Genomic DNA, 16,011 nt, shown 5'->3' on the forward strand with positions numbered 1-16,011 from the left:
CAGAAACGTACAGCAGTTGTAAAATAAAACAAAATACTGTCTTCTGTAGTAAATGTGGTGGCTACATTCAAGAAACATCCTCTGTTATACACATATAAATATATACAGATTGTACCTGGATAATGTAATGGTAATGTAACTAATTAAAACAGGAATGTGAATTTTTAAATGGATGTAATTTTTATTTCGTTAGCAATACAGAAATGCATATTACCCAAGTTCCATGCCATGTCAAGAACTTCTATAATCCTCATGGAATGATTGGTAACAAAGTGCATATTGATAGTAGTTATTTACATGGTGTACTAACAATATCATTTCAACATAGAAGTCATTGCTTCTTAGGATAAGACAGTTCATACAACACTTTTCCACTAAGACCTAAACCAACTGCACAAAGGATCAGAGTAAACTGATACATTATCTTATCCATTACTCCACCTTTCACGTATACTAGGACACCATCTGCAATCTGTCAGAAGATACACAATCATTAGTTCCACAAATAGATTACAGCTTTGTTCATTATTTACGAAATGGGATCCAAAATTTTGGAAGGTGACAGCCAGAACATCCCTTCAATAAATCTGACATTAAGATATCAAATAATAATTGGCAACTCTTATATTTCAAGAATGTTTTAGTGTCCTCTGAAGCACTGTACTGACTTTGTTAAATCCAGTCTGATAAATAAAGATTTTGAAAAATAAACGTATTCTACCTATACTTATATTTTTCGATTTATAAATCAATAGCTATTTTTAATTAAGTGGGAGGGGGGGGGGGCGAATTAAAGTTGCCTTCATTTCAGAAGTACTATACCAATACTGACTACATCATTCTATTGTAATGGAATATCAATCACTGCAGTTTATGAAACTTTTTTTTAATATGCTGCATATACAAAGTTGATACTTAAGAAACTGGAGCTAAATCAAATAAAAACTGATCGATCAAAATCACATAAAAATTTAGATCAAATTCAAACAAAAATTGCCAACTGAAGATGTAATAATTTGAATCTAACAAGCAAAAATGTACAATTAACAAGATTAAGTAATTCAAATCAAATTTAAGTAAAATTAGCAATTGCAAGATTCTGATAAAAATGCAATTTGGTATAATTACAGTAAAAGTTTATGATTAAAAAGATACAGAATATGTGTCTTTCTTGTGTTAAATTTTACTGTACCTGGTTAACATGTTTCGACCTGCTATCAGTTCTGAAGAAGGCCAATAGCATGCCGAAACATGTTAACCAGGTACAGTAAAATTTAACACGAGAAAGACCTATAATACATATTCCAAAGTGATATACTGTTAAAAGTTGTGTAATCAAGATGTATAAAAAGATACGATTCAGGTGTAAGTCAAGTAAAAATTGGCAAGATGTGTTACATTTAATAAAAACTGAGTTAAAATATACAATATAGGTAAATTCATACTGAGCTATACAAACAGCTCCAAATATCAAAATGATGAACCAGCTGGAGCTGGAATATATTCCAAATTATTCAGTTTTTATTTGTCTACAGGAAGTCTTCTACTCACTTTGATGGAGAAATTGCAGCAATCAACAGGGCATTAACACAACTTATTTATCAAATTAATATGTTCAAAAATGCTGTTATATTTAGCGACTCAATTTCCGCAATCTAAGCCATAACGTCAATCAATATTCCTACAAATTCCAAAATTGCAGAAATTCAATCATTCGTACACATACTGGCAAAACAAAATAAAAACCTGTATCTCCAATGGATCCCTGTCCATTGTGGTATTATGGGCAATGAGATTGCAGATTGTTTGGCAAAGAAAGGAACTAAAATATTACAAGTACCCTTGAAAAAAATTTCTTATCACAGTGACAAATTATTCATACAAACACAATTTAAAGTCAAAATTCTAAAGAAATTTCCAGAAAATAGTAATAATAAATCTTGGTCAGTATTGCTTACTGAAGAAGAACATATACCTGATTCTCCTCAACGTGATACAGTAGCAAAATTTCCAATGCTAACTGGCCATTACTGTTTAAAACTGGAATTTTTGGTTCACCAAAATGCATCCTGTGTAACCTAGAAGACTCTTTGATGAATCAAGAACATTTACGAAAATGTCCAACTTTGGCATCTAATCCTTTAGATTCGAATTCTAAATTATACTGGAAAGCTAAAAGGCGAATGGAGAACTTCCAAGTGCCAGGGCAATAGATACCACCACCACCACCATCCCCCCCGCCACCGCCGCCGCCGCCGCCGCCGCCGCCGCCACCACCACCACTACTACTACTACTACTACTACTACTACTACTACTACTGTGCTATCAACAGTAATCCCTCTATAGCAGATACATGTGACAAAATGTAGCAAACCTCTCTCTTTTCTACAGCAAAGGACTGAGGACTTTCATCATCTATCATGCTGCTGATATTCCACATATTGTATGTAATGATCCAAAAGGAGATCAGTAAGTGCCAGAGAAGAACTAGATCACTAAACTGATAAAAATTTTTTACAAGTTAACTCTTCCCTGTAGATAACAATTTGCCAATATTAAGCAACAAATGTAAAGCTTTTCTTCCAATTATAAACATTAATTTAACCAGAAAATTATCTGAAAGGTACAAAGTAGATAGTGAATTATTTCTTCTGCACATATTTTTCACCATGTCATACTCAATGCAAAAATTAAGGAAAACCTGTTCTATATATTTTTAGCATCATAAAGAAATTCGAGGACTATTTTCAAAACAATATTATTCCACTGTGTTCTCTACATGTTTCCAAATTTTTGGATCTCATCTCATTCGAAGTGCATAAATAAATATATGAAAAGTGCATGAAAAACGACCACAATAGAAAAATCTTAACATATTTTACAATCCAATAAAGCACTAATATAGTCATAGATTACTGGAACTCGAGAAAATAGTATTTGATTTGTTTATCAAATACTGTATAAATTGACATCGAACTTCTGATAGGTGTTTATAATATTGTACAATACTTTCTTAACGAAAAAGTAAAAAACATTCATGTGTTGAAAATTAAAATAACCATGAAAAATGTTGTTGTTTTGTTGTTTTCTAATGCCAGTCGTTTGACAATAAAGTTATTTGACCTCTTGCACTCCAATATTTTTCAAAAATATTATCATGGTCAGCCACTGAAGCACAGATTTTGAGGTGTTCCGAATCCATTTCTTGGTTTGAGTTGCACAATGGGCAGTTAGGGGACTGATATATTCCAATTCTACGCAGGTGTTTGGCCAAACAGTCATGGCTTGTTGCCAATCTAAATGCAGCCACAGATGATTTTCGTGGTAAATAGGGAATTAACTGTGGATTATGATGCAGAGAGTTCCATTTTCTCCCTTGAGATTGTGTTATCAAATTTTTTTTGTTGAAGTCTAAGTATGTAGATTTAATAAATCTTTTCACAGAGTAATACATAGATTTAGTAACAGGTCTGTAAGTAGCAGTGCTGCCCTTCTTTGCTAAAGCATCCGCATTCTCATTTCCCAGGATTCCACAATGGGATGGTATCCATTGGAATACAATTCTTTTATTGAGTGTTATTAATTGAGAGAGCATTTTAGTTATTTCTGCTGTTTGAGATGAAGGTGTGTGTTTAGAGACTATTGATAGAATAGCTGCTTTGGAGTCTGACAATATAACTGCATTCTTAAATTTATTGATGTGATGAAAAATAACATCGCCAATATGGAGAGGAAAACTCTTGGAATCACTAACTCTGTTAATATTTTAGCTGGTTGAGTTAATTTTGTAAAAGGGTCATTCCACGAAAATATCAACCTCCATGTCCATTTTCGAAACTATCCAAACCGCATCATATATGTATGAAATCCTCAAACACTCTACTTTTTGGGTATGAAAAGTGTTTTTGCATGGAAAAACGGATATTGAAGTAAATTTTAAAAATTGTAGTGTAAGTAATTTATATTGCGAAAGTTGACAATAATGAATTAAGTTTAATTATCATATAATACTTAGGAACTATGATTTAATGATGGACCAAGTTCATGAGGAACTTTAAAACTTCCCTTGTCATTAGAATGCCTGTTTGATTCGAAAATCTTATGGACTGCAATTTCAGTCATTGATATCTAAAGGTTTACTCTACTGTGTCATGTCCAGAACGAAATTGACGTTTTTCCTCTATAAAAAGTTAACCGTTGGATTTTTTTTCTTTAAACTTTATTTCCTCTTAGAAAATGTAATTTGTCATAAAAAAACTACATAAGCATTTTTTTCATTCAAGGACACTTTTTGTGAATTGAAAGTGCGTCATGTCTGGAACGAAAATTCTGCATTGATTTTCGAGGCAGAATAACAACTGCGTCATACTTACGTATTTATTTAAATGAAGTAATATAAATAGGATCATGTTAAAGTTACAATAATATCTCTTCTCACTTCCCTTATCCAACCTTTGTTCATTCAAGGTACGCAGTGTTCAAGTAAATAAGGCAGGATTAATAATGGACTGGGTTGTTTCCAGCATGTTATTATCGAAACCAGTAAATAAATCCAAAGAAACTTGCATTCAAAGAGGAATGAAAGTAGAAATACTTTTGTTATGAGTTAATTACACATCCATCATGAATAATGCGTAATATTTAAACTGAGTATCAAATAACAGAAAAATAAATCAAATTAAAGGAAAATGGAAAAGAAATGAATCAATATATGATACATTAAAATAAATTGAACTTATCTTTGCCTTAGTTTAGTCCACTGTCTGTCTCTGAGCACAGAAACATTGAAAATGTTTTTGTATAAATATTGCTAACCCCGTGTTGATACATATGCTAATTCGGAAGAATTGCTAGGCATTTAAAGATGAAAAACAGTAAAGGTAGCACGAAATGGTCCCTTAAATGAGATCGTGGATATACTGAAAGCATTGCTGCCATAGGTCATCATTCACTGGTTTGTGACAATGCAACAGTCATTACATTTAAGGAAAACTCGTAATTGTGCTGATAGTGAAAACGTGGTAATACAGGTAGATTTCACAGAAAACTTCACAGTCCAATACCAAGATGAAGTACAAAGTGCACGTCAGGATCAAATTTCAATTTTCACAGCTGTAGTGTGGCTAAATTAAGCCACAGTGAGAGATTATTTATCTCATGACAAGCTTGCAGTATCTTTGTTCATTGACTATACAATCACACACCTACAATTCAAAATAATGGAATAACATTTCAACATTTCATTTCTTCTCAATTGGAGCTGCCTGACAATTCAAACAGCAGTTCAATTTTATGTATTAGTATTTGACAACCATAAACTCTAGGCACATTGTTAACTGGATATGGAGCTGTAGACAGTGTGGGGGGTAACGGTGAAGAGGTTTACAAACAACTATTGTAGTTCTGAAGAAACATGCGCTAGACTTGTGTCATCAGAAACTAAAAGGATAAAATATATTATGCTTACACCGGGGAAGATGTCAAAGATAATGCAACTGACATCTCTTAGCTCACTGTGGGAAAATGTGAGCTGAATATCTTCCATACATAAACTAGGCTATTAAGAAAAAAAAAAAAAAAAAACATTATATTGAGTCTATAGGAATAGGTCATAGGAGAAAGTTTGTCACTGATTAAATTTCCTACTTCTTTACTGTGTTAATATTGGAGTTTGCCTTGGAGTTTAACTGTAGTAAGAAATTAATTGCGCATGTTCTATTATTATTATTATTATTATTATTATTATTTTCTGTTTCGGTCATCAGTCGTCAATCTCATATCCCATAAACAAAAAAATATCACAAGTCGCCACTGCAACTGCGATATAAATGTTTGTCAAGAAATAAAGCAAAAAAATACTTTCCATATGTTGCATAACAATGACATACTACAATAGGCTGTTTCAAAATTTAACAATTAAGTTCGCGAAAGGAACGAAAATGGATCAATATTGAGGAAGTGTGAACATACAACAATGGTTAAAAGAAAAAAAATAAACAATTTTATGACACAAACATTTTCTTATGTATTATGCACTCATTTTTATCAGCTGTGAATGATATTACTGTTTATAGTTTATTTATAAAAGTACTATTCAAAAGACAACTAAGTGTAATAATTTAATATACACCCAAATGAAAAGATTAACTTTCGTTTTCGACATCACACACAAAAAGTATTCTCTATAATCACAAAATTAAGATTTTAACTTAATTTGTTAGTAATACAGCTTAAGTATATGTAATTAATTTAGATAAAATAGTTACCATGTGTACTGTAATTATTTTTAATATTCTTTTCCTATAGTTCGCAGAGTTAGCTCTGTGGTAGTGCACTTGTCTCCAGACTGGCCAGCCCGGGTTCGATTCCCAGCAGGGTCAGAGATTTTCGTGTAAAATTTCTACCTCGGGACTAGGAGAGGTGGCGGTGCACAACTTCTAATCCCTACTAGATTGTGCACTAATATGCCTGGGTTAAATCCCAAATCTCTCCACAGCACATATGAAGAGAAGGTATATGCTACTGTTGATAGTGATTTGTCCATTGAATAGAGACGTCAAGCCTGGTGGCCCCCTTGGTGCTATTCGACAAAAGGAGGATATGTGCTAGCACTGAGTTTCGGTTTCTCCTTGTCCCTTCCTCATATTCATCATCCTCACCCATCCCCTACACTACATTTACACATACACTCACCCTAGTGCACGACATAACTCGATACATACATATGCACAGTGTGACATACCGAAATGTTGTGCAACTTGAAAATGGGTCACAGTCCTGCCATCCATCTGCAATATGCGGAACCAGAATCATGCAAGTGAAGTGGGTAGGCATTGGATACATACACACATTCTTTTCTTATTTACGAAAATCAGTATTTAAAAGTGAGATGGGTATTAAAATATATTACACTTTCCTTTGGTTCACACACAAACAACAAAATCAGTTTATAACACGGGATGCTAATTATTTAATAATGCGGCAGCATTCTTCACTAAGAGTAGTGACTACCTAACTTGGCCTGGGAGCAGCTGGGACTTGAAATATTTGCAATGAAAAATAGAAATAATTCTCAAGTCATTTGTATCATCTCATGCGGGAACAAAATTATATATAAGCTTATAGTAAAAATGTAAGAATTGGTTTCGAGTTCATCACTATTTTTGACTTCAATTAAATACTATTCTAACTCTATTATACTTCATGTGCAGCAGTCTTGGATAAATTGCCCTGTGTAGGCCTGTACTAAATATTAATTAATGAAATCTGTTGAATGTTTTATGAGAAATCGCTGTACACAGACTGACAGACAGCATGCCCAAAATCACTTTTTCAGCTTTGGGAATTATAAAAATTTGTATTTATGCGAAAATCTCGAAATCAGTTTTTTGCATCACAATATTTTCTCTAATGAGAAAGTAAAAATGTGCAATTGTCTTTACACTATCACCACTTTTTCATACTTCTCGGGAGGACACATCAGAGAAAGCCTCATTTACAATAGGGAGATTTTTTTCACAGTTATTTAAGAACAGAAAGTTTAGAGAGAAAAAGAGGCAGGGATTCACTGAATACTTGAATGAAACATTTATGCTGTTTGTCAGCTATGTTCAACCAGTGTGTTGCGAGAAAATAATAATAGTGAAGGTTGTAGCAAAAACTGGAAAAATAAAAGTGAAAAGAGTAGTAAAAAAGTGAGTCCACAAGAGTCAGCATCAGCAAATAAGAGCACAAGTCAACATTCAGTAAATATATTCCCTTCTAAAACCCTCAAAATCCTTTCCTTCCTATCCCCCCCCCCCAAGTTGGGAACTACTGGTTTATGGCGGGACTTTAAATTACGTCTTTAGTTAGCCACATGTTGAATAAGGTTGAAAAACGCTGCTGTTCGTGATTGTTATGGTCAGCATGGTTGGCACTGCTAGGATGTTTGGGATTCGAAATAAAATTTTGATATACTTCATTTCTGTCTTTATATTCCCCACATTTAAATTTAAATCTAACAAGGTGAAACCTTCTTGTTAATTATTTCGTAATTGCTTTCTCATTCCATGAGGCCTGATCTCCAGACAACAATGTAAATGATAATCAAAGTGATTCATATATCAATACGATGCTAATGTGTTGTTTAAAACTGTGATGGATAATACAGTGGCGCAGCCAGAATTTGGTTCTGGAGGGGTTTGAAAATTTTTTTCAACTGACTATAATATATTACTTACTGGCTTTTAAGGAATCCAGAGGTTCATTGCCGCCCTCACATAAGCCCACCATTGGTCCCTATCCTGAGCAAGACCAATCCAGTCTCTATCATCATATCCCACCCACCTCCTTCAAATCGATTTTAATATTATCTTCCCATCTACATTTTCGCCTCCAGCCTCCAACCAATGTGCATTTCTGGATTCGCCCATACGTGCTACATGCCCTGCCCATCTCAAATGTCTGGATTTAATGGTCCTAATTATGTCAGGTGAAGAATACAATGCGTGCAGTTCTGTGTTGTGTAACTTTCTCCATTCTCCTGTAACTTCATCCCTCTTAGCCCCAAATATTTTCCTAAGAACCTTATTCTCAAACACCCTTAATCTCTGTTCCTCTCTCAAAGAGTCCAAGTTTCACAACCATACAGAACAACCGGTAATATAACTGTTTTATAAATTCTAACTTTCAGATTTTTTGACAGCAGACTAGATGACAAACGCTTCTCAACAGAATAATAACACGCATTTCCCATATTTATTCTGCGTTTAATTTCCTCCCGAGTGTCATTTATATTTGTTACTGTTGCTCCAAGATATTTTAATTTTTCCACCTCTTCGAAGGATAAATCTTCATTTCCATTTCGTACAATATTCTGGTCACGAGACATAATCATATACTTTGTCTTTTTGGGATTTACTTCCAAACCTATCTCTTTACTTGCTTCATGTAAAATTCCCTTATTTTCTCTAATCGTTTGTGGATTTTCTCCTAACATATTCACATCATCCGTATATACAAGAAGCTGATGTAACCTGTTCAATTCCAAACCTTGTCTGTTATCCTGAACTTTCCTAATGGCATATTCTAGAGCGAAGTTAAAAAGTAAAGGTGATAGTGCATCTCCTTGCTTTAGCCCGCAGTGAATTGGAAAAACATCAGATAGAAACTGGCCTATATGGACTCTACTGTACGTTTCACTGAGACACATTTTAATTAATCGAACTAGTTTCTTGGGAATACCAAATTCAATAACAATATCATATAAAACTTCTCTTAACCAAGTCATATGCCTTTTTGAAATCTATGAATAACTGATGCACTGTACCCTTATACTCCCATTTTTTTCTCCATTATCGAATACAAAATATCTGATCAATAGTTGATCTATTACGCCTAAAACCACAATGATGATCTCCAATAATTTCATCTACATATGGAGTTAATCTTCTCAAAAGAATATTGGACAAAGTTTTGTACGACGTCAACAAAAGTGATATTCCTCGAAAGTTACTACAGTTAGTCTTGTCCCCCTTCTTAAAGATAGGTACGATTAAGGAATCCTTCCATTGTTCTGGTACAATTTCCTTTTCCCAAATAGCAAGTACAAGCTTATAAATTTCGTTAGATAATGCGCTTCCACCCTCTTGTATTAATTCTGCTGGAATTTAATCGATACCTGAAGACTTATAATTTTTCAGATTTTCTATCGCAATTTCGACTTCTGAAAGTGTGGGTTCGGGTATAAATGGCTCAGCAGTTCGTATTTCAATTTCATCCCAATCATTTCTATTTGGCCTATGTATAGTTAGTAGTTGCCCAAAATAGTTTTTCCATCTGTTCAGGATTGAGTGAGAGTCTGCAAGCAAGTCACCATTCTCATCCTTGATCACATTTACCCTTGCCTGATATCCATTCTTAAATTCCTTTATCCCCTTATATAAATCTCTAATGTTTTTATTTTTACTATTTGTTTCTACCTCATTCAGTTTTTCCTTCAAGTAATCTCTCTTTTTATTCCTAAGTGTATGATTTGCTTCCCGTCTTTTATTGAAATAATCATCTCTATTTGCCTCAACTGGATACTGTAAGAATTTCAGTTTTGCCTGTTTCCTTCTTTCTACTACCATGCAACAATCTTCATCAAACCACGGTTTCTTTCTCTTAGTTTCATAGTAACCTATGCTCTGCTCAGCTGCAATTTTGATATTATCTCGGATATATTCCCACATCCGATAAGGGGTGGTCCTCCAGCTTGGGGGTTGGGCGAAGGGCTAACAACCCATCACCGTAAAAAACAGCTTGTTACGTATCCCTATAATAAGCCTCGGAATAGGACTGATTCTCTGGCACGACCACAGCAAAGAAATAAGGTTTTGAGATTTGGCACTTGGAACGTAACTAGTCTTTATAGAACAGCAGGGGTAACATTAGTAGCAAAAGAACTAGCTAGATATAGAATAGACTTCGTAGGAGTACAAGAGGTTAGGTTAGATGGGAATGGCATATCACAAATAGGAGATTACTTATTGTATTATGGGGAAGGAAACAATAATCACCAATTAGGAACAGGATTCTTTGTTCATAAAAGAATAAAATCAGCAGTAAAAAAGGTCGAATTTATCAGTGACAGGTTATCATATTTAGTACTTAAGGGTAGATGGTGCGACATCATAGTTATAAATGCTCACGCCCCTACAGAAGAGAAAGACGACCATATAAAGAATAGCTTCTATGAGGAATTGGAACATACTTTTGATCAGTTCCCTAGATATCACATGAAAATTTTATTGGGGGATTTCAATGCTAAAGTAGGACGGGAGGATATTTTTAGACCAACTATTGGAAAAGAGAGCCTACACGCAATTAGTAGTGACAATGGAGTTAGATTAGTCAACTTTGCCACATCGAAAAATTTAATTGTCAAAAGTACAACATTCCCCCATAAGGATATACATAAATATACTTGGACTTCTCCAGATGGATTGACACACAACCAAATAGATCACATCTTGATAGATAAATGGAGACATACTAGTATAGTAGATATTCGAACTTTCAGGGGTGCAGACTGTAATTCTGACCATTATTTGGTGATTGGAGAATTAAGAGAAAGATTATCAGTAGCCAAGCGAGTAGAGCAGCAAGTTAATATTACTAAATTCAATATTTTGAAATTAAAGGACGAGGAAGCTAAGCAAAATTATCAGGTCGAAATTTCGAATAGGTTTGCCACTTTAGAAAGTTCCGACGAAGTTGAGAAAGAATTAGATGTTAATAGCGTGTGGGAAAATATCAGAGATAGTATCAAAATTGCAGCTGAGCAGAGCATAGGTTATTATGAAACTAAGAAAAAGAAACCGTGGTTTGATGAAGATTGTTGCATGGTAGTAGAAAGAAGGAAACAGGCAAAATTGAAATTCTTACAGGATCCAGTTGAGGAGAAGAGAGATAATTATTTCAATGAAAGACGGGAAGCAAGTCGTACACTTAGGAATAAAAAGAGAGGTTACTTGAAGGAAAAACTGAATGAGGTAGAAACAAATAGTAAGAATAAAAACATTCGAGATTTATATAAGGGTATAAAGGAATTTAAGAACGGATATCAGCCAAGGGTAAACGTGATCAAGGATGAGAATGGTGACTTGCTTGCAGACTCTCCATCAATCCTAAACAGATGGAAAAACTATTTTGCGCAACTACTAAATGTACATAGGCCAAATAGAAATGATCGGGACGAAATTGAAATACAAACTGCTGAGCCATTTATACCCGAACCCACACTTTCAGAAGTCGAAATTGCGATAGAAAATCTGAAAAAGTACAAGTCTCCAGGTATCGATCAAATTCCAGCAGAATTAATACAAGAGGGTGGAAGTGCATTATATAGCGAAATTTATAAACTTGTACTTGCTATTTGGGAAAAGGAAATTGTACCAGAACAATGGAAGGAGTCCATAATTGTGCCTATTTTTAAAAAGGGGGACAAAACCAACTGTGGTAACTTTCGAGGAATATCACTTTTGTTGACGTCGTACAAAATTTTGTCCAATATTCTTTTGAGAAGATTAACTCCGTATGTAGATGAAATTATTGGGGATCATCAGTGCGGTTTTCGGCGTAATAGATCGACTATTGATCAGATTTTTTGTATTCGACAGATAATGGAGAAAAAATGGGAGTATAAGGGTACAGTACATCCAGTTATTCATAGATTTCAAAAAGGCATATGACTCGGTTAAGAGGGAAGTATTATATGATATTGTTATTGAATTTGGTATTCCCAAGAAACTAGTTCGATTAATTAAAATGTGTCTCAGTGAAACATACAGCAGAGTCCGTATAGGTCAGTTTCTATCTGATGCTTTTCCAATTCACTGCGGGCTAAAGCAGGGAGATGCACTATCACCTTTACTTTTTAACTTCGCGCTTGAATATGCTATTAGGAAAGTTCAGGATAACAGGCAGGGTTTGGAATTGAACGGGTTACATCAGCTTCTTGTCTATGCGGATGACGTGAATATGTTAGGAGAAAATACACAAACAATTAGGGAAAACACGGAAATTTTACTTGAAGCAAGTAGAGCGATCGGTTTGGAAGTAAATCCCGAAAAGACAAAGTATATGATTATGTCTCGTGACCAGAATATTGTACGAAATGGAAATATAAAAATTGGAGATTTATCCTTCGAAGAGGTGGAAAAATTCAAATATCTTGGAGCAACAGTAACAAATATAAATGACACTCGGGAGGAAATCAAACGCAGAATAAATATAGGAAATGCGTGTTATTATTCGGTTGAGAAGCTCTTATCATCCAGTCTGCTGTCCAAAAATCTGAAAGTTAGAATTTATAAAACAGTTATATTACCGGTTGTTCTGTATGGTTGTGAAACTTGGACTCTCACTCTGAGAGAGGAACATAGGTTCAGGGTGTTTGAGAATAAGGTTCTTAGGAAAATATTTGGGGCTAAGCGGGATGAAGTTACAGGAGAATGGAGAAAGTTACACAACACAGAACTGCACGCATTGTATTCTTCACCTGACATAATTAGGAACATTAAATCCAGACGTTTGAGATGGGCAGGGCATGTAGCACGTATGGGCGAATCCAGAGTGTTAGTTGGGAGACCGGAGGGAAAAAGACCTTTAGGGAGGCCGAGACGTAGATGGGAGGATAATATTAAAATGGATTTGAGGGAGGTGGGATATGATGATAGAGACTGGATTAATCTTGCACAGGATAGGGACCGCTGGCGGGCTTATGTGAGGGCGGCAATGAACCTTCGGGTTCCTTAAAAGCCATTTGTAAGTAAGTAAGTATATTCCCACATGCTATTATCATCTAACTCTTCCTCAACTGTGTCGGAATTTGCTAATACGGCAAACCTATTTGAAATTTCGACCTGATAATGTTTCTTAGTTTCCTCGTCCTTTAATTTCGGAATATTGAATCTTCTAATATTAACTTGTTGCTCTACTCGCTTGGCTACTGATAGTCTTTCTCTTAGTTCTCCAATTACCAAATAATGGTCAGAATTACAGTCTGCCCCCCTGAAGGTTCGAATGTCTACTATACTAGTATGTCTTCTTTTATCTATCACGATGTGATCTATCTGGTTATGTGTCAATCTATCTGGAGACATCCAAGTATATTTATGTATATTCTTATGGGGGAATGTACAGTAACAAAACTTTAGTGTGTCATTAATTATAATTATTACAGTTTGAATGAAACAGAACTTCTCATTGAACTAAATAGGTCACCAACTAAAACAAATCCATTTGCTGCTGAATCCACATGGACACAAATGCAGTACAGTAGAACCTCGATTATCCATCTCCTGATTCACTGTCTTTCTTGCTTAACCATCAGGCCGGCCAGTCCCAAAGTTTTTATCATTTTTACAGGATTTTTATTATGAAGTGATGTTAGTTTAGCCACACAGCAAGAGATGGCAGTTTAGCGGGCCCCTCTCCACACCACACCTGCCGAGTGCACCTGACTCCACGCATTCACCCACTACCATCAACCTATCGCATCAATTTATGGTGTAGGCCAAACACCTGTGAATGACAAAATCGAAGGCCATGTATCCAAACTGCAGAATTGTGACAGCAATATAACAGTGAGGAAGACAATGAAAAATTCATCACTTGAGCAGTTGGACACCGTCGTTTATCAGTGGTTCATTCAAGCCTGTTTTCAAGGTGTCCCCCTTTCAGAGCCTATCATTCAAGGGAAGGCAATGGAACTTCACAAAAAAATGGTGATCCTTCCTTTCACAAAAGCACTGGTTGGCTACACAGATTTAAAAACTGTCACGGAATTCGTCAGTTGGATATTTAGGTGAAAAATTGAGTTCTGACAGTGCCATTGTCGTGAATTATCAAAAAGAATTTTTAAATATGGTTAATGCCCGGAAGTTGGTACAAGAACAGGTTTACAACTGTAATGAAACTGGGATAAAGGAAAGCTCTTCCAGACGAAACATTGACCTCAATGTTCGAAAAAGCAGCCCCAGAATTCAAAATGCAGAAAGATCACATAATAATTATGGTGTGCTCGAATGCTTCTGGTTTGCATCGATTGACCCTGCTCATCGTGGGGAAATTGCAAAAATCTCGCACATTTAAAAACATGAACATGAAAGCTCTGTCTGTTAATTATTACGTTCAAAAAAGTGCCCATATGAGCCAAGGTATTTTTAATTCTAGGTTTACCGAAGTTTTTGTGCAATTCGTAAGTAATAGTATAATGTTATTAATGACATAATCACTATTAACGAAATAATAAAGTTTATTTCGTTAATAATTATATGTTGAATAATAATTCCCTAGTCAGAGCACATTTGAAGGAAATAGGGTTGCCTGCTGAAGCAATGCTGTTTATGGACAATGCCCCCCACCCATCCTAATTCTCAGCTAAAGAGTGATGATGCAAACATAATGTGCCACGTCTTGCCAGCAGACATGATGGCGCTGATCCAACCCATGGATCAGGAGATCATTCAATCCATGAAAAGACGTTACAGAAGAGGATTCATCCAGCAACTTGTGACATCTGATAAGGAATTCAACATCAAAGCTTTTTGGAAATGTTACACCATTAAGGACGCTATTTTTAATGTTGCTCAGGCTTGGAATGATCTCCTTTCTGTAACAATGAAGAGAGCGTGGAATAAACTGGCCACAGGAAAATGAGGAGAATAATGATGGAGACAGTGATATCATTCTACACCTTTGTGAGGCTCTACCCGCAGGAGAAATCATTGAAATTAATGATGTGGCTGAATAGATGAACATGGACATACTTGACACATGTTTTGACTTTGTAAGTGACGACAAACTCATTCAACAAGTGTCGAACCAAAATGATCCTGAAGAAAACAATGAAAGTGAACAGGAGGCAGAGAACTTACGAAAACCATCACCCATGCTGAAACAGAATCCATACTTTCCAAGTGCTTCAACTGGTTTGAACAGCTATTACTGCTTCGAAGAGTACGAGACATGACATACAAAGAAGCATGTGGTGTGTTAAAAAAAATTAACTAAGTTTTTCAAACAACAACAATAATTTTACATACAGTACATGTGTTTTTATAGGTACATACCCTGTAGATTGTATTGTACTAGGTTTTTAAAACACACATGTTTCTTAAAAAAATTTTGAATTTGGAAAAAAAGTAATTTTTTTGTGTGTTTAAACAAAAAAAAATTAACAGACTTTTTCAAACAACAATAATTTTACATACATGTGTTTTTTGTAGTATGTACTGTACTGTAGATTATATTGTAGTAGATTTTTAAAAAACACATAAAACTTGAAAAAAAGAAAAGCGATTTTTTGTGAAAAATGTTCCCTTTCTAGCTTAACTGTCTTTTCGATTATCTACGATATTTCTCTGGTCCCGTAACTGATGGTTAATCGAGGTTCTACTGTTTATGCTTTTATGACAACAATGAGTTATGCATATGCGCAATGTGACATACGACATGCCAATACAATCAAAAAATCGAGTTTA

At 34.9% G+C, this 16,011-nt stretch overlaps 1 protein-coding gene across 1 annotated transcript in view; it reads right to left on the bottom strand.

Annotated features, from left to right (window-relative positions):
• Positions 1 to 157: 157 nt before the first annotated feature.
• The window catches only part of LOC138699954 (cytochrome c oxidase subunit 7A, mitochondrial-like), a 30,414-nt gene continuing 14,560 nt past the window's right edge, over positions 158 to 16,011 (bottom strand). The window contains exon 3 of the mRNA XM_069826189.1: positions 158 to 472. Within this exon, the coding sequence (XP_069682290.1) occupies positions 332 to 472 (141 nt within the window). The 3' untranslated portion in view covers positions 158 to 331. The remainder of the gene's footprint in view (positions 473 to 16,011) is intronic.

This window comes from Periplaneta americana, chromosome 1 (genome assembly GCF_040183065.1).
Source record: "Periplaneta americana isolate PAMFEO1 chromosome 1, P.americana_PAMFEO1_priV1, whole genome shotgun sequence".
Classification (NCBI taxonomy): Eukaryota; Metazoa; Arthropoda; class Insecta; order Blattodea; family Blattidae; genus Periplaneta; species Periplaneta americana.